Genomic DNA, 25,946 nt, shown 5'->3' with positions numbered 1-25,946 from the left:
TTTACATGTCTGAAATCCAAGGACCAGATACTGCAAAAATCTTTACTGGTCCACTGAACTCCTTCAACATGATATAAGACTCCTCTCACTTACTGCTTTCCAAGTGCCTGTAAAGTTAATGGGAGGTTCTCATTACAAAGCTATCTGTTTCTATTAGGAAACTGAAAGGCTTAATTTAACCAATCCACTCAAAAAAGATCTCTGAAGTCCTCACTTTTGCATTTAATATGAAAATATTAAGTTCAGTTTAGTTCAGCATAAGAATTTCTTCTACAAATAGAAAACCACAGTTTGGGAACAAGTAAATATAAAATACCTTTGAGTTCTCACTGTCAGAAAAATGTGAGAAGGACTGGCATCTTCTCAGCACATTTTCTGTCTATAAGTAAAACAAAAAGTTTAAGTAAATCATATCATAATATAATAAACTAGGTTTCAGTTGTTTCAGATACACAAGTACTCAGTTGTACCTCACATTCTTTGGTAAGGAAACATTTTCCTATGGGATCTGGGTAAGCTTTTACCTACTTCTACCTCTCAGATCCATTTGCTTAAATATGTTTACATAGGGTTAGGACTTTGAAGTGAATAGCATCATTTTACACTTCAGGCTCTATGTGAAGCTCTCATTATTGCATTGCCTCTAAAGATCATAGGCATTTAAGATGATCACGATTTTATAAATGGACAGACTCACACTACAACTTACACTTATAGTTCTCACTTACAAATCACCTGTACAGAATTGCTTGACTATCCTTTAACATTAATAATACCTCTGGAGAAATTCTACACTAAAAAAAAAATCACATACTTGGAAATATTCTTCTTCTCCTGTTCTCCACCTTGACTCTTGCTATTTTTCAGATGGCTGTATGTAGTGGAACATCCAGTAACCTTCCCTGCTGTGCTACCAGAAATCTCTTATTTACATTATAGCTCCTACCCCAAAAGCAACTAAGAACAGTCCCAGTTTCTAAAACATGAAATTTTGCATTTTCTATATATTCAAAAATGATCCAAATTTAAATACTGTATTTCATCTGCACAGATTTTAGCAGTCAACTATATGTACTAATATATTGCTTAATGACTTCAAACTAAACTGTTTTGCTAAGCTTAATTTCATTCAAAAAAAATACTGTAATACACACCAGTAAATAATCATAGAAATCAAGATCATCTTGCTCAGCTTCTAACTCTTCTTCATAATCAATTAAGAAGTCTTCATAATTTATATCTTCAATAACATTGCTCTGAAATATTAATATATTTGCATATTTAAATATATACATCATTTGTCAGCTACAGAAACCATAGTAACAGACAAGTTGAGCCTACTGCATAAGAGATATGATGATCAAGATCAACATCACAAAAGCCATTTATCTTAAGCTTCTGAAGGACAGGCAGTGGAACACATTTAATAAGATCAAGAATGATATGGTGCAAAAGGTGCGTATTACATGAAATAAACAATTATTGATACCTCAGTCTCTAAAGTTTTTATCTGTAGCCTTGGTAATTTATGTCAGCTCACAGCAGTCTATATAATAACAATAACACAGCTTTCAGTTCAGGTAACAGTAAGGCTGGAAAATAGCAAGTAACATCAGGTTTATTCCTGTTGTTAATTAATCCAGGCATAAGTGTGTTTTACATCTTGCACAGGGGTGTGAATTGGTTGTGAGAGGCTGTTTTTTCTGTAACCTTTGCCATAGGAAGGTGCAATGTACCATGAATATGAGCATCCAGTAGGCATGGCCTTTTATATGAATGGCTAATCTCTTGCAACATAACCACAGAGAAGATTTTACATTCAAGAAATTTCAAACTTCAAGAACATTGACAACTTTCAAAATAGACTTTGTTAGATACTGTAATGTTTTCAAATTTCAATATATATCAGAGCCATTACAGCAGAAGAAAGCCTGTGCAAAAATCTCTACATGTATGTTGAAAGCTAGTAAGCAAGATAGAGTAGCAATTAGTAGTTATTCTTAAAAAACCAGAAACTTTCTTATTATTAAAATGGAAATTAAATAATCCTCTTTTGTGTATATTAATACAAACTGTACATTGAGTTATATACCATACTTATAAATAGTAAAGCATTACTAAAATAGCAGTAGAAAATGCAAATACTACATTTAACAAATACAACATTAGAAAATCAAATATTTTTGGCAAAAGGTATGTTTTTAGAATATTTACCTCATATTTAGGAAATAAAATGTCCTTCATAAAAGAAATTGGAGCAAAGAATTTTGGTGGAACAGGAGCCCAAAACATTTTCAAAGCTTCTGGATAAATGGGAACCTTCAAAACAAATGTAATTCAGTTATCAGCTAATACAAATCAAGTTTATTACTGCCAGTATTGAGTCTGAACTATTAGGTAATAAAATATGGTTTTGTACATGATTTTGTAATAGAAAACACTTCAAAGTACATCAAATACAACGGAATTTTGTGACCTGTAGGGCTCTACCACACGAAAGAACTACACGGTTTGTAGTTTTAGTAGTTTTCTTATTAGCACATTAGCAAAATATTATTACAGAGGATGAATTAAGAACAGAGTCATGAGATTTTAGAATAACACTCTCCATCAATAAAAGCTTTAAACATTATACTGCATCTTGTCAAATGTAAAGATTTATTTATTACTTCCAGACATTTTCTGCAGCAGAAGAAAACACAATTAAAAATATTTCCACAATACTGTGCTTCACTTGCAGAACTGCACAATTACATGACATAATTATTAAAAATATTTCTTACTTTCTCTCCTACCAGTTGAAGTTGTGCTTTTTTAAGACTATAATCAGCTTTTTGCCACTCAGCTAGAGTTTTTGATGAACGAGGTGGAAGAGAGTGAATCCCATCTTTCTGATTACTCTGAAACAGTTCTGAAGCAGGAACTCCTTCATAACAAATTCTGCAGCAACACAGAGGATTATTTAAATTATTTGGATGCTGTCAGGTTTGAAATTAGAAAAATAGAAAAGTAGGCAAGTTTTAATCAAACTAGAAAAGCTTTTATTTTCTCAGAGGGAAATAACTAAAGATTGAAATGACTTAACGCATGTGAGGAACCTGCTGCTAAGCTTCTCATTTTAAGACTTTCACAATTAGGTCTATGGTATATATTACTTGTAAATGAAGTCACAATTTAACAGCAACCTCTGAGTACAAAGTGCATTTTATAAAATAAGTAACTTTATGCATGGCAAATACACAATTCAAGTACTGTGGTTATGGTCAGATATACTTAAACGCTCAAGAGAAACTATCTCAGCAGGAATGTTGGGACAGTTTCAAGCAGTATTTTTTGTGATTACTTTGGGATAGGATTCTGATCATTGTTTGCTTGTCCTTTGCTATTTTAAATAAACTTAACTATGGCAGTCACCTTGAAAAAAAATTTCACTTTAGAAAGTTGCTGTAGTAATCATTCATCTTAATTTCCTATCCACACTTCAATTTCAAAAATAGTTAACACTTAAACAACACAATGTAACTCATGTATTTATAAACATATGTCCATATATACATACAATCCTATAATTTATCTTTATTTCCTTTGTTACTGGCACCTGAAAAGCCAAGTTTAGATCTGAGGAACATATTACTTCTCTAAAATAGTTTTACTAGTTTGTTAGAATAGCAGTAATCGCTATTCCAGGTCTACAATCATTCATCAGCTAAACATTTATTTTACAGGATTTATGTAAAAAATGATAACGAATTTTTTTTTACTTAACAGAGTAGAAAATACATCTGTATGTTTAGCTATTCTTGTTGCTTGGTTGACAGTACAAGAATTATTTCTGGTGTCACTTACATAATTCTTACAGTACCAGAACTATAAACAAAATATATTAAATGTTTCACCTATTATTATAGATACAGAGGAACAAGAAATATGTAATTAGATATATGTATGCAAAGTGCTTAGGACATGAACAGAGTTTTCCTTAACATGTTGGCATATGGTAACACTGACATCTACTGGTGTTAATCAGGTTTGGGGTAGTTTGTAAACACTAAATGAAGCTTCCTCGTGTTTTTGTGGAATTAAAGTGTTTGATTCCTGTTATCTGCAGTGCCACTGTCAGGTGTATATCTGCTGCAGCGGGCTTCATTCTCACTTAAAATAGAAATATGTTGCATTTATTTTAAGACTTATCGAAACACTGTGTAAAAGGAGCAGCAGGGAGGTCTCAATGTAACCAAGAACCAGCCATTTGATTTAGCAAACAAAACGCCTCTGAAGTACAACCCCACGCTGAGAAGGAATCTTTAAAATGCAGCACTAATAGACAGAAAGATTGTAGACCTGAGAGTACTTCTTGAACTCTTTCTGGAATGTTCCTTTCTTGAAGTGGAAACTTTGAAAAAAGACCTGTTTCTTGGTAAAACAAGAACTGAAAACCCAACTTTTGGCAAATGTTTGGCCTTTCTAGTTTTTGTTTACATTTAAGTATTCAGTGGTTCAGACTCTTCAAGGTAAGAGTCTGCATAAAAGGTATGTTGAGAAGTTATACAAAATAGAGAAATGTATAAAACAAAAGATTGTTTAGCATTTGACCATCTTAAATGAACAACATAAGAGTTGTCACTCTTTTACGGCACTTTTGTGATAAATAGTTCTCAATTCAGTGAGTTTATACCAAGTAATAAAATGGGAGTTAATGTGAAACAACATTCAGGCTTCTCATTTCTGGAAGACAGAAACAACATGAAGGAAAGCTCAATGCAATAATAATAAATCCTAATAATATTCCTATTCCACATGCTGGTTAATAAATAAAAATTCAATCAGAATGTTTCTAGGAGATTAAAGCACTCCTGCTTGAAGGAATTTTAACAAAGATAAGATGAAGCTAAAAACCGCGTTTGCAAGATTTCTGTCTGGAATAGATTTGACTGTCCACATATAATATTCATAAACATACATTCTGATAAACTCTTAAGTCTTTATGGCTAGAAAAGTAGCATTTTTAACTCTCAAACAACTGGCACTTGCAGAGCGTGTCAAGATTAAACAGGACATAAAAAGCAAGGGACCTTTGCCATATATGATAAACACAATACAGTCAGTCCTAAGTTATAGCTGACCTGGAGATGCATACATACTGATAAGTAATACTCTGCTCTGCTACATGTTTTTTTCACAGTTGTGAATGAGAAGTTTGTTGTTGTTGTTTTTTAAGCCTCCAGATATTTTTCACAATGAAGATGGGGCTTGAAAGCAAACTAATTATTGTTTTATTAATCTGATCCACTATAAAAACCTACCATTGTAAGCTTGCTCGACAAAGTCATTTGAATTTTACTATCAACTACATAGAAATCATGCTTGTTCCCAATTAGGTTATTTGTATTCATGAAATTAGGCAAGTGGCAGGAATTGGTCAGCAATAGATGTGAGCCGTGTAAATAAACTTAAATTAGTACCATATGAATGATGTTATGTTCAAGGCTCACATAAATCAACCAGTTCTTAAAAGTAGTAACAGATTGTGTTGGACTATGCCACTAGATGGCAGTGCTCCAAAGAGTTTAGTTTTCTAGTTTTTCTGGATCAAACAATAAGAACTTTTTTTTTTTTAAGAAAACAGGCATCTTTTAAAACTTATCATCTGTGGGAATGCAGATCTCCATTGAAACCTTTCTTTTGACACAAAGTCCAGGCTCATCCTTCACTCATCACCTACCCCCTGAAAACAAAACCAACATCCTTCAAGCCACGTCTTCCCATAGCTTCCACAGTTTTTTGTTTCATTTCCATCTCTTTACATTACAGCATCCTGTCCTCTACTCACTTCCTCTATTCCTAATAAAATGTACAAATAAACACCTTGTACAAGTTGCCTCTCCAATGTAATGAATCAGTATGATTCATAACTATTCTGCACCAACAAAAATATCAGACTATCTACCTCCTAGAGATGCCAGTGCTAGCTCAACAGGTCTGAAGTTCAAGGATTTTACAAGCCTTTGCAATCCTCATTTTTTCTCACTACTTGCACTCATCACTATGGTGAGCACCCCCACCATTCAACAGGTAACATTCACAACATTCTAAAATTAAAGTCTTCTTTTAATCTCCTTAAAAATCTAGAAGTCTGGTACCTAACATCATATCTCAGCTGCTGCAGCATCTGTTTCTTTAACCCAGATTGTTCTATCTGCTTATTTTGTTGCTCTGTTCTTGTTCATTCAAACTGCTACTGCAAAGGTCATAGCTACTTGCTTTGTATGTTATACTATTCTTTGAAGTAAAAAAAAAAAAAGAGTGGTAATTCAAACATGAGATGCTCCTCTGCTTCCAAAGCTCTCAAAGACATTCCTTTTTTCTGTTATCTCTAGATTAGTAAAGGTGTGCCAACTGCTATTTCTACACAACTTCTGACCCCATCACTGACATTCTAAGGGTTTTATTTTCCCCCTTTATGAACACCGTTTTGCCCACACTTAAATTGCCTCCCATGCTTGAGAAAACATCGCTACAGCCTCAGAATTTTTATTTTCTCAGAATTTCCTTAAAGACTCTTTCCTCATGACCTGCAAAGCAATCAATGGCCAAGCTACTGGCCACTCCAGCAGAAGCTGACACAAACCAACCAGAAAGATCAGGGCCTAATCTGAACTAATGCCATGCTTGATGATTGGGACAATCTTGACTGCATCAAAAGAATTCAAGATCTAGAAGCTTTCATACAATAGTTTTATGGATTCAGATTTTATGGTTAAAGAAACATTATGACAAACCCATCCTGATCTTCTAAACAATATAAATAATGAAATTTCATTAGTATTCCTGCTTTAAACTCACAGTTCCTTTGGTGAAACTCAGGATATGACTCAATGAAATTAAGTCTTGATTTAAAAGCTGTAATCAGTGAGTAGTTTCATAAGGTACTTTCACTGCTATACACTGAGGTCTTTCAGCTACACTCAAATTTGTCCAGACTGAAACATCAGCTACTGAGTCTGTCAAGTTTTCATTTACCAAATTCTCTTGCAACAGAAACTGTGCCATGTAGGTAAGAGATTAAATGCATCTCTTAGTTCCTACATAAAGACCAACATAACGATGTTTTAAGTATCTTCATAAAGAATAGGCATTCAAGTAAAAGAGAGATCACATACAGGAATCCAGATTTCTGTTTACTCCCCAAGAATGGTATTTGGAGTCTCTGCTAAGTTCATTAAGCGCACAGCATTCCTATAAACATGCATATGGAAGAACAGCAGGCACCTACAGGAAATCTATTGCCCCTTTCTTAAACTTAGATTTCTCAGGGACTGTGGGCAGAAGTTTCCCTCCATTTCAAACCCAGAACATGGAGCCCTTTTCTCAGGGTACTCTTTTTTTCCCCCCCAATGAAGGAGAGGTGTTTTTTTTTTTCTTTTGTAAGACAGTCAATGGGCAAAAAAAAAAAGCAACGAGTGATGATTTCCATCTCTCCATGATAATTTGCTATTGAAGCACAGAGCCAGGATATGAGCATTTATTGCTTATCTGAGGATTCAAACCTCACTCACCATTACACGATTTGACTGTTCTGGGTGCAGGAAGTTGTGCTGCTGAGCAGAAAAGAATGCAAAAATCATGTAGCCAGGAGAAAAAAAAACAAGTGGTGGCATGATCACCTCAGTTGTAAGAGCACTTACCTGGAACAAAAGAATAAAAAAGCTCTGTATAAGATTTCTAACCCCAAAACTTTTTCTATGTTATTTAAAATGTCTCACTTCCATTTTAACACACATCCTTGAAGGTCTGAGACTATTACATAGCCATCTTCAGTTACTTATCTTTCAAGAGTGCAAAGCTCTTCTCAGAATTACTGCTTTTCAGGATACAATCTCCCCTCTTACAAACAATGACTCCTATTCCCTACTCCTAGCCTTATGACCTTGCATTTGGCTGCACTAAAATGCATGTTTTTCAAGGGAGCCCAAGTTAACAAGCTCCACAAATTACCCTGTAAAACTGACCTGTCCTTATCCTTATTTACCTCTCTATCATTCTTTAGATCTCTACAAACTTTACAAGCAATAATTTTATATTTCTGGAGCTGGTGCAGTACAGAAACTCTTAGCTGCAAATTGTTAGTCTGAAAAATCTTCAGGAAAAACCTGAGTGTGTAAAGGTTCTAGATCGAAGATCTTTGTCCAGAAAGACACAGAAAGGAAAAAATATAACTGAAATAGTATGGAGTGAAAAATGAATATTCTTCACGTTGTTTAGTCTTATTTTGCATTATTTTAGCATAAAATAAGTTAAGAAAACAACAAAAAAGGATTTAGTAATTCAATCAAATATAAAAATTGGTAATGCAGTTATCATGAGTATCTCTTACATATACAATTAGTATCATTGACTACAGGTCTATCCAAGGTTTTATATGTGCTTAACTTGGTACGTATTGAACTCAAAAGAACTACATTAAATTACTTAAAGTTATGCCTGATGCTAAGTGCTTGAAGAATCAGGATCAGTAAGACTGTCCATATAATAAAAGGTTAGTGACTGTACACTTTATACCTTCTATTCTTGCAGAATTTTACATTCATAGGAAACCTACTCTATTTGCTCAACATTGCTTATGATATCAGTGGGACCTCTCTTTAGTAGAGCTAAATATAAAATCTCAGATTAATAACATAAATCACAACATATAAAAGTCCATACATAAGTAAATTTTATTCTTAAAAATTAACACCAACTTTTACATTCTAAGCAAGCCTTAAGACCTTTGGGCTATATAATTTAAAGCATATCTTACAAAGAAGGTAAAAAAAATCAAGCCTTTTTTTGCCACTTCTGTGAAACTACTAAATACTGAAACATCATTAAGTTATTTCTCAAAATATAATCCCTTAATTTACAAAATTAATTAAATCGTAGTAAAATCGATAATAAGTTCATACCTTTTCCTTTCAGCCTGTTCATTCAAGTAAATATATTCAGAACATATTGATTCTTTCTGCCTATTGTCTAAATCCTCTGCCGTAAACAAGATATTGTGACCTCTTCTGTCTGAAGTATGATAAATTCTTGAAGCCATTTGTAGATATGGAGGCAACATAAAACCGGGAAAAGCAGTACATAGATGATGAATGCTTGGATAATTTTGCTGTCTAGAAAGGGGAAAAAAATAAAGAGCCTTAATAACCATCCTCTGAATCGTAAAAGTATGCAACTTATCTAAACATTACATTGTGACATCACAGACCATAGGATATAAACTGCTAATATAAATACTTGGCATAAGTTGCCTGGTAATCCAGGTGACTTCTATCAGAAGCAGAGTTAATATCATTTGGAGTAGGGGTGGAGGTGAGGGAACCCACAGGTAAAAGCAAAAACGTTGGTAATCATCTTAAAATTAAAGAATAACTGCAGTAGTCATAGCTTTACTCTCCCGAAGTAGAGCTTTCATGCTGTCTGCCCTGAAAGCTTTAAGTATCTGAGTAGCGTATATTTACAGCTTAAAGTGGGTATTTGAATGAATGTTACGTTAAAATGTTACGTGTACATTCATCTGTGCGTTCTCTCTCATGACAGAATACCATGTAAATACTCTTAAATCTCGGAATTAGTTTTTTGATATGCCATCACTTGAACTTTTTTCCTAACATTTCAATTCAGCTGTTGATTTTAGAGGAAACACGGTACCTTTGACTATCTTTAAAAAGTTAATAACTGAAAAAAAAAAAGATCTACAATTTAACCCTCCAATCTAAGTTGTGCTAAAAGTGATGAAAGTCTATTGACTTCTACAGGCCATGGATCAAGCTCTAAAAACAGTCTGCAGCTACTGTATGAACTCTACAAGTTAATAAGTGTCTAAGGGTGCAGACAGCTATAATGTGAAAAAAGTATAGAGAAAATATCTGAGCCCTGAAATGGATCCCCAAACATATGCTACTTTTAATTAAAATTCATAAATATCATCATATTTAAAAGAAAGTCTTAAATGAAAATGATTAAAACTCCACTTTGAAATCATACTGATTAGCTTTCAGGTATATATAAGTCCTTCAACAACTTGTCTATTTTACTGATAACTATGCCTTTTATATATATTTATATAAATATATATAGATTATAAAAGGGGAATTAGTAAGAACTACAAAACAGAGGAGAAAAAAACAAGATCAATCTAATCATGCAATACATATTCAAGTTAATATAAAATATATATTTTTTATGTACTTACCATTCCTGAAAAGCAATGACAGCAAAAAAGTTTAAAGAAATCACACATGTAAAGAAAATAGACAAAAAACAGTGCAATATAACATCAATTTGACTCACAATTAAGACATCACCATATTAGTTATATTATACTCATCTGAGTCCTGATGTTTACAGACACGTGACAACAAAATATAAATGAGTGGCAACAAAATAACCTTTTAATTTTAATTAAAATCTTAAAAGAATTATTGGCAAGCCATTATATGTTTAATGCAATATATAATATATAGAAATAACCTATAGAAGGAAGCCTAGCCACTTCATGCTTCAACAAGACCATTTTCACCATAATTATAATCCAAAGTCTCTACTCAAATTTCCGACTCTTTTTCCTAAATGAGAACAGGAATTGAATAAAATTTTAAAGTTAAACATTTAAAATGACATATCCAGTGGAAACAGAATACATAATACTGATTAGAATTTAAGGCTTACAGCAATTCCATATAATGAAATTGATAGGGGTGGGTTTTTTTGGAACTAAATTCAGACATTTCACAGCACAAATGGAAATAAGCAATTGTTTCCGTGTGTGAAAACAGATCAGTGCTTTAAGAAGTAGATAATGCTAATTCAAAATAAAAAGAAGTATTCCATGATACTTTTTTAACTGAAGAAAGAATACCTAATACGAAATATTTTATTTCAGGATTCTCTAACAGTTCACTTTCTCTGCAAATCAATACATATGCATTTAAAAGTAAAAATAGGCAAACAATTCAACTTTGAACTTAAAATAGTTGGAGTAACGTATGTAAACAAAAGTAAGCAAAATGATTTTAAAATCATCTGGGAGCTTTTTCACATAGATTTTTTTTAATTTAAAATTAATAAAAAACAGTTTGAATGATATCTTAACAGCAATATAATTACTTTTCTTTGATAGAAGTTTAGCATTTCACTGAATTAACTAACTGAATGCTCTATGAATGTAAACTAAAATATTCAGGGCATGCCGCAGGTAAAGGTGAATGTTTTTACAACTCACTCTTAAAACAGACTATTTATCATTCTTTGAAAAAGTGGACATGAAGAAACAATACTATGTGTGTGGCCTACATTACCCTCTTTTAATGCACTAAATACAGGTTTTTTAGAAAATCATGCAGTTTCTGCACCATTGATAATCTGACAGTAAGTATTTATTGAAGGTAAAACACTCATTGTCTGTTGTCACTATTTGTTTTAATATATAATCTTGCTAACCAAATGATCTTTAAGCAATGCAGATAAGCAATGGCATGCAAAGGGTCACTTAAATGCCAATTTGACTGTTTCATAAACTTAAGCATTCTTTTCCCATGACTATTCTCAGCTACTTAATTGAAAGTATTATCCATTTACAAACTTTAGACCTCCCATAAAAAGGCTCTCTTCTGTATCCAATAGACCATTCAGGACCCTAAGAACAACAAAAGCTAATAATTAAAGCTGCTTCTCTCGCTCTTTCTTTTTTTAAACCTCAAAAAAGAAAGAAGTGAAGAAGCAACTTACGGTATATCTAAGCAAAGTTAGCCATAAAGATCTTATTAGTAGCGAACACCATAAAATTGAGGAGTCTCATTCGACATGGGACAGACAAGATCAGTTAAATCAGGACGCAGGCTGTACTACTTTTGTAATCTGCACTCCTACTAGAGAATGACAGATGCCACCTATGACAACAGCAAGGTAATAAGCAGTTGTTCTTAAATTACTGCTCTGTGTAAAATCTCCTGAATTTCAGACAAGCACTGACTGTAATACAAATTCAAGTTAATGAATTTTTAATACATCTTCTCTATTTAAAGATGATGACTTACAGCTGGCATTGCTTATATTAAATTTGTGGTATTTTCCATTGTTTGTTTTTAATTATTTTGATTAGATTATGCTTGGAATTGTATGGACAAATTCAACCCCTGCATAAGCAACTTCATTCAGTCTCTGCTGCGGTCAAGAGAAGTTTCTTCTGCATACAGCAGGAATGAGCAGGCCCTCTAGATTTTAAAAACTGTAAATCAGATCTTTTTCAAGGAGATAAGAAGCAAACAAACCACCAAGCTAAACTTGATAGCTAGATCAGAACTTGCTCAGAATTGCATGTTTCTGAACCAGATTTTGGGAGATGGCATTATTTCTTCTCCGTACTTACCTGCCATCGTATGTATTTATAACTTAACACATTTTCAATATTAATTTCATTATAATGAAGTAAGATTAAAGCATTACTTGACATTTGAAGCATGAGTGGGCAGGAAAGACAAACACTGTTGTAAGCTGCGTTCCTCTTGTAGATCTTTCTGAACCTCATCTGTTTTAATTTTTGATATCGCTTTTCCTTCCACCCGTAGCACATCTGTGGATGGAGCCTAAGATGTTCACAAGCAGAGATAAACACAGTGTTATAGACTGTAAGCTATACAGATATTTTCATACCCACTCCAGAGAAGAACAAGAAGCAATGGTGCACAAGAAACCCTGACTAACAGAAAACAAAATTCAGTTAAACAAGAGTAGCATATAACTACTGTCACTGAGCAGATCACAGTGAAACCCACAGCTATTCAGGGCATAGGATATGCAAAAAAGTGTGGTAAAACAAAATACCCAGTGTGCCCTATCTAGACTGCATTTCTGAAGAGCATAGAAGATGAGAAAAATTTAAGTGCATTAAACAGGATAATCAAAAGAGCATCAAAATTATGCAAATTAAGATAGACAAATGTGGTTTAAATTATAAAACTTTTCTAAAAGTTTATTCAAGGTTTTGTTTATTCAGCACAACAGCACAAAAGGAATTGCTATTGTTTCCACCCACAGCTGATCATTCCAGTTTATTAATGCCAATAATTGTTTTTTCACACAGTTACACAGACCAGATAACTGGTAAAAAACATAGTAAGAAGCACGCAAGGAAAAGGCAGAAATTAATCCAGATCTTTGATCCCTGTCCCACCCAAAAATTTTGTCAGGCAGCAGCTCACTGCAGTCCAGGAGCAAGAGCAAACAGCAAGGGGAAGGAACCTCTTAAGACATTACTACTCTCAAGGCATCTACATTTCATAAAGTTGAGCTTCTAAATCCTCAGAATATGCTGGAGGCTATCATAGTATAGAAGAAACAGAAGTCTCTTTCAACCTCAAGCATTTAGGATTCTGTTTCCTGTAAGCAGTTAAACATGTTCACAAAACAGACTAACTGCAACCAACAAAAAGGATTTATCTGAACTCCACTGAAAAGTTACCATACAGAATGCAACAAAGCAGGTTCAAGGAAATTAAAAGCTATAATCATGACAATGAAAGATAGAAACAGAACACTGTGAAAAACCAATTGTAAAAATACCACATTTAAATTCTGCAGTACTTACATTAAGTAGAACCAAATGTATTTTATCTTTACATGTGCCTATCTTGGAAGTTGCTTTTTGTTGTAACCTCACTAAACATACATTTTATAGATGTTGTTAGAACACCAGCACTAGAGCATTAGAGAAGTGGCATGTTGCCCAAAATAATACTAAAAACCACCACAGTACCCCAGTACTCTTTAACTAACTGTGAAAGTGCCTGTTGGCCAACAGTATATAATTTAGAATATGTAATTTGAGTACATTTTCAAATATTATAAAAGTTATCTGACATCACATTGGCATTGTATTGTATATTGTTTACACATCATTTAGTACCTATTTCTGTAACCAACAGACCAATAAATACGAGGGTATGACTGCAGAGTAGCTTCTTACAACTACCTACGGCAAGCATCATTGTTAATTATGTGAAGTCAAGAACAGACAGCATGAATGATTAGAAAAATTTTTGACCTATAGACAGACAACTATTGTAAAGACAATGTCAAAAGAATATTATTCCTAACTTAGAAGGGTTTTTTTTTAATTACTGTTTTCATTCATGCTCTTCAGCAGTAGCAATCTAATCTGTCTAACAGAAATTATGCTTCCACAAGAATTGATACAGCCAAATCCTTGGTTGTAGAAGAATATGCCAGTCAACTGGAAATGCTCAGACCATTTAGAGTTTTACTTCACATTCACTATAGCTCAAACACAAAACGCAGCACCAGGAATGATGCGGAGTTTATCTCCCTGTAACTCACTCTCAGAGTACCCCACATCCTTTAGCTCTTCAGAACAGGTTCTTAGCTATCCTAAAACTGACAAGAAAAATTGGTCACTACTGTTCTGGGTTCCTAAGGGTATGACTACCTCTCCCTCTGCCTTCCTCCATGCCTTCTGACAAGACACAATCGGAGCCAAACTACAGTCAATGGAAGGAGATGAAAAAGCAGCTGACATAAGGCCTTTACACATCCAGAAAGGTTCTCATTTTGATTAGATCTGTCTTCTTATGACTAGACCTAGAAACAATCTGCTCTCCAATAATATTGCTATCAACAAGAAAGCCATATCTGTCTCTCTCATCCCCTTTTCATTTTGCTCCCTTTCATCTCCTCCATTTCAATACCTGCATCTGTCTTCATGCACCATACCAGATCTTGTGTTCACCTCTATTTGAGTTTAGGCCAAGGCTGCTCAGTATTTTTTGCACACAAAAGTGTCTAGTAGAAACATCCCCCACTCTTGGTTGTTCTTCACATAATACATTTAGCAAATGTAGTAATTTTAAGGCAAAGCAATCATTCATATGGAAGCAGCAGAAGAAACTACGTTAAGGTTGTATCCTCAAAATACCAGAATGATTAAAACTGACAACATATGGCCAAAGACATTTTTTGGTCTTTGTTACAAATTTGTTCTGCCTCTGTAAACTTGGTGTATGCTCTTTACTAGAGAAGCTTTAAGAGGTTGATGTCATATGAAAACTTTAGTCATGTGTGAAAAATTACGTAACCAAAAGGATGTTGATCATTGTGCCATTTTCCAGGAAGGCATACAGTTGTTAAATGTAAATGAGGATTCTATTTATACGTTGTTTCATTCCTAATCTTCCCAATCTCATAATGAAAAGCCTAACCCAACATATGACCGCATGAACCTTAATTTATTTTTTCTCTAACATTAAGCTGCAAGACAAGTATGGAGACCTGTATTATAGAAGAGGCTTTTTTAATGGCAGGTGGTAAAAAAAACAGCTTACAAATCTCTATATGCTCTAAAGCATCAAAACCTCAAGCATGGGAAAACTAATACTATCTCACAATAGTACTAAGCCTGCTTACCTGCTTCACCTGCTTATTATATGTTAACAGCTCATCTGTAGGCTGAGATTCATTTTCTGCTGCTCGAGATCCTTTTTGAACAACTGGTGTCTTTCAAGGGAAAGGGAAAATCCATTTAAGAGATGAACATACAGTATTTTCTTAAAAAACACTTTTATGCTCCCTGACAAATAATTCATTACAATATTTATTATGTTCAATTACTCTTTCATCATACGTGCATTTCATGAAGCACCCAGATCACTGTACCTATTTTATCTTAAGCCAAATATTTCTTCAATCGAGAACTGGATTTACAAAATTAATATACTAATAGGCAAATGGTTTACAATGATTAACACTAGATAATAATATGTATAGAGATTTCTTCTAAAAAGCTTCTTCTACAAATTATACTTCAAAAGTGCAAGAATTAACATACATCAGAAATGTATGTATATCAATATATATATGGATCCTTTAAAGCAAATAAGTTGTTAATACCTCTAAACATGAAGCAACATCTCCAAACACATCTAAGCTTACAAATTTAAATTTTAAAAACAGTTTGAATGCCAGACATACAGTGATGGGCATTAAGATATATGAATAGCAATGAATATTTTGCAAGTTCATTGCCCTAATCATCATGCTACTTAATAAAAGGGAAATTCTGTATATCCAGTAGCTGAAGAATCAAACCCCCAAAGAAAAGAAATAAGAGATCCAAAAGGGATAGACATAAAAATAAAAGTATATTTATGATTTATGAAGCACCAAAATATTTTCAAGCACTATTTCCTTTCCTTCCCTGTTTTATCAGTTTAAAATATGATCTACCTATCTTAACAACTCTACAAGCAAATAGAAGTACAATTAACTTATTATATTTCAACATTCCTAGATAATGTAGAATGTTACCAAGCTTGCTTGGTGAAAACTTGGCAGGACTTCCCTGCTAGCTTGAGAATCAAGTTTTATTTCCTTACATTCAACTGGGACCCGCTGCACAAACCAGAGGGAAAAAAATATAGTGCAATTCATACTACCAAACAGAATAAAACATCAAATCAACATCCATGCACAAATTAAAGGATGGGTCTTTATTACGTATATTTGAAATATACTTGAAATAAACATACACATGCAGAAACAAACTTAGGCTGATCTTCTGAAAAGATCTATACACATTTCACTCCTTATTTTGTGCATTGTCCAACCAGTAATCTAAAAGTATATTTTTAATGCCTAGGATTTTTTGCATGTCGTACTCCATTTAATTTTAACAAAACATGTTATGTGTAGTCTGAGTTTTATATATTAATTTCCTTATCAAAATCATATGAACAAGCAGTATCTCCATGCTCTTTCAGACACCTGCACATGTTATGCGACTGCTTTTCTTTGCTGGGTGTGGTGTTTTCTCTTTTGTTCACTCCCCATGGGAGAATTGCAGGCACAATGCTGTTCTGATATTTTAATATAATGTGTATTGTGTATATATGTGCTATGGGTTGTGTGTTTGTATTAACAAAAACTAGGCCAATTTTATTTAGAAATAAAAGCGTTGAGACCATGGCAACTCTTAATTCCTGTGGTTTCATTTTCAAGCATTCTGATGGTTCTTCCAGCCCTGATATTTTGTGACAGAAAATGTTATTGTGCCTTAAAAAAAAACCTGTTTTACTAGCCATAGCCTTCCTCCTCATTGTAAAAAAATAGTTACGGATCTAAGTACCTCCGTAATTCATTGGAAACTGTTTCAACATTTTTAGTCATTTTGATATGTCTTTGGTATCCTTGGTTGCTGATAAGACACTTTGAGAGTCTTGACATACAAAACACTAAAAAGTCTTAGTTTTCTTAATAATTATCTCTAAATTCATCTTACTAAAAGTTTTCAATTTCTCCTTTAATAGTTAAATGTTTTTAAAATAAATTATTTTCATACGATTCTATAATGGTTTGGGTTGGAAAGGACACTAAAGACCACCTAGTTCCAATCCCCCTGCCATAGGTAGGAACACCTTCCACGAGAGCAGGTTGCTCAAAGCCCCATTTAACTTGGCCTCAAAGACCTCTAGGGACAGGACATCTGCAGCTTTTCCAGGCAGCCTATACTGGTGTCTCAACACCATTACTGTTAATAATTTCTTTATATTTAATCTAAACTTTCCCCTTTTCAGTTTAAAATTATTAGCCCTTGTCCTGTCACTACACTCACTCTCTGATAAGGAATTCCTTCCCATCTTTACTGTAGGCTCCTTTTCAGTACTGAAAAGCTGCAATGAGGTCTCCCCAGCACCTTTTCTAGGCCAAATAATGCCAGCTCCCTCAGCCTGTCCTCACAGGAGAGGTGCTCCAACATCCTGATCATCTTCATGGCCCTGTTCTGCATTCACTGCAATTGATTCCTCTCTTCTGATAGAAGGCAATCACCAGTGTAGAAAAGACCCTGATAAATGGCAGAATAAATATAGTCCAGATGTGTGATCATACAAATAAACTAAGACATTCCTTTAGCTTGGTGAACTTATACAGATTATTTATACAGGCATTGGTAATCATCCTGTATCCCTTCAAAAATTCCTTGAAACTCTATGAAATCACAGTTTACCAGATTAAAATCAGTTTGTTCTTATAACAGCATCCCACCAGTCTAATCAGGAGTATTCTCTCCTTTCGTTAGGCTTCAGGGTAAAAAGACAGTCCATGAAGCCTGCAGCATTTCTTGCAACAAGAGGTGATTATGTGGCAATTATGCTAATAAGCATAAAGAACTGGGATGCTGGAAAGTGATTGTTGATACAAATCTCACAAACTGCACAACTGGATTATCTTTAATTAGTTACTTGTATTAGTAATTCTGGAGAGACAAACAGATTAGAATCCAGAAGTCCCCACATGCAGATCATATACTAAGCATTTCTCATTGGGCAGCTTCTTGTAACATCATTAAAACTGTATCTTTAAAGAAATAAACAATAACATTTGAAGTAGTATAGGCCATAGGAAAAAAAAATCATATATCCAGGATTGGTAATGTCTACTCGTGAAGACTGACTCCCTTATGCAAGGGTAGGCAATACCATTGCCTTTGTTCTGCCATGATTAATCTTATTGAGTATAACCAATAATATACAATTACAGAATTAACAATACAGTAGAAAAACCGTAATATAATGCTTCATTACTTTTTACACAGCTAAATGAAATAAATTGAAATCTCATTCATTTCCAAGAAACTTAGAATACACCTTGCAGCACTTCAGAAAAATATTTTCAGTGAGCCCCCTACTGTTTTAGTAAAAACAAAAAAAAAAAATCAATACATGATCTGATGTATAATTCTCATGTGAGCTGAAATATAAAGAATCTATACAGTAAATACTTAAGATGCTATAAAGCGATGAGCAAATACTTGTTTATATTTGCTTGCAGCTAAAGCAAACAAAACTGTACTTTTGAGAGAGTACTAATACTTTATTGAGAAAGGCTCCTCAAGGCCTCACTTTCTGTTGAGTAATTGAAGAGCTAGAAACGTATACCAAAGCAGAAGTATACTTTGTTTGTTCTTTGATGGCATGGTACACTGTATTGTCATCCTCTAATAGAAGCATTCAAATCTGATTCTATTTTTCCAGAAGGGGAAAAAAAAAATGTGTTTTCTTTTAGTTACCACCTTCACATGCTTATCTGAGATACCAAAGAATTGATCTGCTGAAAACAATAAGCCAACTAAAGAAGATGAGTTGCAAGCTGATCACTAAGAAAGCTGAACACCAAGAAAATGTATTTCTGGAATGAATATAAACACCCTCCTACGGATACTAAATCCAACATATAACTTGATAACAAGATACTTCAGGGGTAGCAACATGCCCCAAGGCAACAAACTCCAGGCATTGGAAATGATATTCTGGTTATAATAAGCATTTCACTTTTTAGAAGAAAACATGGTAGGAATAATTATTTATAACCAATTTCCTCCAAGGAAACAGGGCTAAGTACTAATGTCCCACTGAGCTGGCATCCCATTTCCCAGGTAATGTTGTTTGTAACACTGTCAAAAAAAGAGAAAACAACAATGCTCAGACTCCACAGCAACAGCATAAGCTGTCAATACTAACCATCATTAATTCAAAATGAAAAATAAGATAAAGAGAATAGAATAGTTTTTTTTTTGTTAGGGAATGAAAATCACATTTAATTCTGAGAGCTTGTTTTCATTTTAGTAGTTCTGTTCTATTTCATTTAAAATAATATATTCCTTACTTCATTAGAGAAGACAAGTCTTGAAGCTCACTCTAAAGCAAACAAACCGTGCATAATAATAATAAAGAATTTCTAGAGTCCTCATCCTATTTGTAAGGTCACTTCAGTTCAAAAGATGCCAGCTGTAAATGCCTTTGATTAAAAAAGTGCAATCAGTAAGAGTGTCATTCATCTTCATTTTCCATAAATCCATACCTAAAAAAAACATTAAACAACTAAAAACTGGACCAGAAAGTCATCACCAACTTTAAACTGCTGTTTTACTTCGAATTTGATTGATATGTTTAGATATCACAGTACTCCAGAGCTCAGAGCACAGTAACTCCCAATAGAAACAGCAGAAAACTCAGTTCACTTCAAATCAAGAACACTAGGACCTGCTAGAGAAAAATCTTACCTATAACACATAAAACGTGTTTATAAATGAGTTAGATAGGACAAGTAATGCAACACAGTTACCACAACACTAATGACTTTTTTTTTTGTAAGTTGAACAAGAAATGGTTTTCCATGTCTGGGATTTCCTTTAGTCTTCTTCATTTCTCAATCTCCTCTGATGTGTTTTTATAACCAGATGGCAAACTTCAACCAGACTTAACAAGAGAACCGTCTCAAATTATTACTAAAATCAGAGTAAAGCAATAAAGATGGATCATATCAGTGCTGCCACACTGAGGAAAGGCTTCTGATTTCAACCCCAAATATACACCAGAAAATACACAGAGTAAAAGACATTCTGAGTACCTGAGCCACACAAACAGCTCTGAGAACAAAAGTAAATCAAATCATAGGACAAATCTATTAGAAATGCAGTTTCAGACTACTGCTGCTCATAGACATAACTGGTCTAATTCAATTCTGCATTCTTTTTTGTCTTTTTTTAATCTAACCAATGGCAATCAATCTCACATTAAAGGAACATTAAGGTACTACACTCACATTCTGTGCAAGATGCTCTGTGATCATAAAAGGTAGCATTTTAATAGCTGTAGGAAACAATTTTCATCATAATTTCCTAAAACACAGACACATCAGTCTTTCATAATCCCTTGCAATGGCAGTTCCTGCTTAAAAGTAGTTCATCCTATATGGGTATATCTATTCCACAGCACCCCTCACAACAAATGCTAGCATGAATACAAAGTATGATAGCCATTTTTGTAACATGAGCTTCAGCCTTTGTGAAACGGCTCATTCTAACAAAACCATTACTCTTGCTCAGGGAAGACAAAGAGCTATCTGAGAGTAAGTTACTAGTGAGTCTAAGTTACTAGTTAACAAATAAACCAGCAACAACAAAAGAGGCTACCCTCTGGTGAGAACCCAGAAAAGTCTTCTGTGATATTGACGTTACTGGTGTAGCACAGGTGCCTCTTATTGTAATTGAAGGGACTCTTACAACACCTGATACAATCCACGTAACTACAACAATAAAATTGTTTTCTTGAGTCTTCATATGCCAAATGGAAAGGAACAATGCTTCAGGTATACTTAGTGCACTTCATCTCTTAGACTGAAATATGCCATATTAAAAAGGGGAGAAAGAACATAAAGAAAAAGCTGTACTGATCTATAAATAGACTAACACAATTCTCACCCCAAAGGGCCCAAGTTTTAATAGATCTTTATATTGACACATTTTCATTTTTTTAAGGGAATTAAAGATCTGGCAGAAGAAACAGTGAAGAATATTCTATGGTACATCAGTGTTTTTGTCTGTTTGTTTTGTCTGGCTTTTGTGTTGTAGGAGCTGGAAAAAAAATACACAACTCCTATAAAAGTAATATTTACCTAAGACAAAAATATTGCTCTTGTTCTGGTTCACCTACTTCCATTTTTATGTTGTATTTCTGGCCAAGAACACTCTCCAGGAGTTCTTTGATCATCTGTTCTGAGGAAGATGGAGAAGTAGACTGCAGGGAAGCAATTATTTCATCAACAGACCTTGCAACCACTTTCACAGGCAATGCTGCTGTGGAAGTAGGCTCTTCAGGTTTGCTCTGCTGGAAGTTCTCGTATATTTTTGAGGTGTCTAGTCTAGTCACATCTCTTACCTCTTCCAACTGTTCCCGAGCAGACCTCACACTTGGCTGCTTGCTTCCTTTTCTCAGCACTCGTCCCAATTCAACACATAAATCTTGCTGCTTTAGTTTTGAAATCTCTTTGCTTCTCTTCTTACAGCTTTCCCTGGTTAATTTTTCCTTCCTGGGAATGTTTTCATTTCTCTCTAAATTTGCAGAGCTAAACTCATCACCGTCTTTAATCACAGGGCCTATTTTTTCAGTTTTATCATTCCTTAAGTTGTAGGGATTCGTCTGTAGCATACGCACTCTATCCTTTGCTTTACTAACAGCTTTTGTCTTTTCTAACAAGACCGGGGAGTTACTGGTGTGAAAATCAGATCTGCGATACCTTGGCTTCTGAGGCGGAATTCTTTTAGCAGTACCTGCGAATGATGCTATTACGGGCAGCTTTATAATGCAACTTTCATGACTCTGAGTGCCATTTTCACTGCTAACTTTTTCAGAGCATCTTTGATTTTTGTCATCACTGCCTTCTCCTGGAGCTCTGTTCCTGTGATTCATTACCCTGCCATCAGGAGCTTGTTTTTTCATTTTTCGTCAGAGGATATCCTTACTTGCAGAGCAATTAATTAATCAGGAATATTTTTATTTATATTCATGACAGGCTTACGTGAACTCTTTGACCTCCGGAGAGGATAATATTCTTAACCAGCACAATTGACCTGGTGTTAAATCTTGCACACGCTCACATTTCTAGGAGCAGTAACTATTGCTAATTTGATCTTCAGACTGTCCCACTGAGACTCCCTGCGTACAGCCTGGGGTCCTGCAACCACAGTCAGCTCTTCCAGATAACTCAGTTCAAAGCGCTCATGTTTCCCAGCAGTTCTCTCCTGCAGCACACAGCCTGTAAACTCAAACAGAAATGAGCTTTTATACTTCATATACCAACGCAGAACCCAATCCTTTTCAGAGGAGTGCGTTTTGCTGAGGTCCCCACGGATTTCATCAAGACCACCAAGCACCAAGCAATAGTTATTACCATTTTACTAAGGGAAACAACTGAACTGTTGCTATCTTTGGGAGCATAAACCACAAGTCGCACAGAAACTCCCAGCAGAGGAAGAAATGAGGCAGGCTGAAGCTCTGCGCTTACTAAAGTAACTACAAAGGCTTTCCACCTACAAAAACAAGTGACCTCATGCCCCTGCCAGCCTCCCTTCTTCCCTCACAGCAGGAAAAGTACCTCCCACGAGGACACGCCAGCAGCCACGACACCGCAAACGCATCCAGCAGGCGCAGCACGGCCCCCGAGTCCCTTAAAGCCCGCCGCTCGCCCCTCCCCGCCCAGCGCCGCGGACGGGGCCACGCCGCTCCCGTCGCACGGAAGGACGCGCTCCCGTAACCAAGCAACCGGGAGGCACGAGGGCCAGCGAGGGGCGAGCGCCCCCTGCCGGAGGGGAGGACACCCGCGTGTGCCACGCAGTCGTAGGTGATCTCCTGCTGTCAGAGGCTCAGCTGGGGCACGGAAGATAAACCCAGCTGCGTGTGCCTGGTTAACCATCACCAATTGCTTTGTCAGTTATTAGCAGGATAGGCTCCGTGCAGATTTCATGCAGCGTTAATGTGTCCGGGAGTCTGAAAGAGCTATCTTAGAGGAATAGTGGGAATGATGGCGCATGTCAAAAATCACCAGGTGAAAAGAGCCAAAAAAAACCAAAACAAAACAAAGCAAAACAGAAATTAAAGTGTGAAAAATACAGGCCTACAAGGTCCTCACAAGAGCCCTGAGGCAGCTCATAGCCATAAAGAGGGAAAATGGGCTTCACACAGCCATGGATGTGTTGGGTTGGAGGGGACCTTTAACAATCACCTCAAAGCGCTGACTGCTTTTCGGAAGTCCCTGGGCTGTAGCACCTCACAAAATCAAGTTTGCAACCAGTGTATGCCTTTTGTGGTGGGTCAAAAATAAAATCTTTTCTTCAGTTTGCAGCAAACTTTGAGTCAATCATATAAAAGAATAGTCTCTTACAGTTTGGATCACCAAACACCTCTGTGGTAACAAGGGGATGTCACAACGGTTGGCACAGATTGGATTGAAATAAGCCACACAACTGATTAAAAGCCTCCACTGATCTAATGGAAAAGTGTCTTCCATTGTCCTCTCCTTTCTTTGTGGCTTTCAGCTACAGCTTTGTAGCTTTTTTCCTTCTTAATTGCATTCCTGGAGCCCAAGGGGGTGGCCAATGCACTTCCTGCAGACAACATGCCTTGCACCAGGTTTGGTGACCAAATTTTAGCTTCCTGAGGCAACTAAGGACTTGCTAAAGATTAAAAACTCATTAGCCAGTTACATTAAAACCAAATTAAAAATAGGTTTTTTTCTCTTTATAGGTAGATAACTGATGAAAGCCATGTAATGCACCCTAGGAACGCTATCTATTCAGTATTACGTAGCTTCTCCTGCTCTATAGCAGCAGTACCAGAATAGCAGGAGGAGGAGTAGGCGGAATAGAAAGCAGTTGTTCTGTGTGGAAGGATCCCCACTGCCTGTCCAAGCCATGGGAGCAGCTCTAAACAGGAATGAAAGTGTTTAATTCACTCATCGAAGATAAATCTGATCAGCAGTTTAATATAGTTCTGAGTCGAGAGAGAAGATCAATTCCAAGCTCGTTACACAGCCAGTGAAGCCCCAGCAATTTGGTTTACTGAGAGCAGCTCCTCTCTGCAGGAGTCACAGTGGGACATGGAAGGAAAAGCCCTGCATGTGAAGAGGTATTTGCATCAGGAAGTTCCAGTAAGGAGCTGCTGAATGGCAAGAAGTATTTGCATCAAAAGTAATGTTAGGAAGAGAAAAAAATCCTTAGGCATGGGTTTCTTCTTTAGGTTAATAGCTGTGGTAAAATGGTCGTGTCCTGCTGGAAAATGAGTATGCTGTGTTATCTTACTGTGTCTGTTATTTGTCAGCTCTGCTTGTAGTAAAGCATGGAGTGGCTCCAGGAGAATGTAGTGAAGCTGCATGAAAGGTTCGAGCAGTAGTTCAAAAATGTTTCCTCTGCTACAGCATTGAGGTTCTCAGTTTTGTAGCGAACGGAATTAGCACCCAAGGGTGGCTGATGACAAATTAAATCCAAAATGTGATATATTTCGTCTACTAAGCCCCACACATTGCTTAGCATTCAACCCAGGAGTAAGCATATCCTCTAGATCCTCAGCTCGAGCTCTGGAGATGACAATGGGCTCTGATACACAGGAATACATGGAAATCTTTCTCCTGTTTCCCCAGGTATTATTAGTATGTGCCCCTCCTTTCATAATCACAGTGCTGCTTGAGGCCAGCAGGTTCTCTTTTTTTATTATTATTAACATGAAGTGTGTATTTAAACAGGTTTAGCCTCATCTACGTAGCATGCAAAGTCCAAAATTTAATGAGCAGATGAATCCTTAAACTGAGCAAATGGATCTAGCTTTGGAAAACCTTGTGCAATTTTATTCCTTTGGCACACGCTATTATTATTTATTTTAATTAGGCCTCACCAGATCACTAAGCTTTCTAATATCACGTAAATTCTACCAGCGAGGTTATTTGTCCATAAATGTTACAGGGAAGGCTTTTCTTTGTTTTCTTTCTGGGAAGAAAAGCGGATATTAAAAATTGTTTTTGTTGGTTGGAAAAAGGTCAGAAAGTGCAGCTTCTTTTCTCATTAATCGTCTGAGTCCACAGCCTGGTGCACACATTTGCCATGATACGGTTTCATTCTGGAGTGAGACAATGATGGCATAGTCCCCCAGGCTTTGGAAAGATGCAAGCATGCAGTCAGGAGTAAACGCTGTGCTCTCTGGAAGCCATCTTGATCTTGGCAGTTGTGAATCAGGGCAGCAGAGAGCGCATGAAATATGCACAACCTGATATGGGTTGCCCAGCAATGCCAGAAAGTCCCTGTGAAGCTAAATAGCAATCACTAAAAGGAAAGGCAAGTAAGGGCAGAGCTACGTTGTTAGTTCTGTGGCTTACACCCAGATAGCCACTAGAGGCTGAGCCTCACCTCAGCATCCCGCTGCAGCTGGCTGTGAAAACATTTTCACCTCAGAAAGTATAAATCCTCAGCAGCTCTGCTGAGTGCTCCTGGTCTCCCTTTGGTACAGCCAAAGCGCTGCCCTGCCTCAAAATGGGACTCACTCATTCAAGGCTATTCATCAGGGTTC

The 25,946-nt window shown here is 35.7% G+C and overlaps 1 protein-coding gene across 2 annotated transcripts in view; it reads right to left on the bottom strand.

Moving 5' to 3' along the window:
- TTC6 (tetratricopeptide repeat domain 6) overlaps positions 1-23,125 on the bottom strand; it is a 55,154-nt gene extending 32,029 nt beyond the window's left edge. The window contains exons 1-9 of one of the 2 annotated variants that reach the window (XM_046941965.1): positions 22,987-23,125; positions 21,771-22,647; positions 15,463-15,552; positions 12,490-12,629; positions 8,946-9,155; positions 2,784-2,940; positions 2,215-2,319; positions 1,155-1,256; positions 317-379 (exon numbers count right to left, since the gene is read on the bottom strand). In XM_046941965.1, the coding sequence (XP_046797921.1) occupies positions 317-379; positions 1,155-1,256; positions 2,215-2,319; positions 2,784-2,940; positions 8,946-9,155; positions 12,490-12,629; positions 15,463-15,552; positions 21,771-22,331 (1,428 nt within the window). In that variant the 5' untranslated portion in view covers positions 22,332-22,647; positions 22,987-23,125. Of the gene's footprint in view, positions 1-316; positions 380-1,154; positions 1,257-2,214; positions 2,320-2,783; positions 2,941-8,945; positions 9,156-12,489; positions 12,630-15,462; positions 15,553-21,770; positions 22,655-22,986 lie in introns of both variants that reach the window. The other variant, XM_025151246.3, reaches the window with a different exon arrangement.
- Between the last annotated feature and the right edge of the window lie 2,821 nt (positions 23,126-25,946).

Source organism: Gallus gallus, chromosome 5, assembly GCF_016699485.2.
Source record: "Gallus gallus isolate bGalGal1 chromosome 5, bGalGal1.mat.broiler.GRCg7b, whole genome shotgun sequence".
NCBI classification, from domain to species: Eukaryota; Metazoa; Chordata; class Aves; order Galliformes; family Phasianidae; genus Gallus; species Gallus gallus.
Note: the sequence above shows the minus strand (reverse complement) of the source record. Positions and strands in the feature narration are given on the sequence as shown.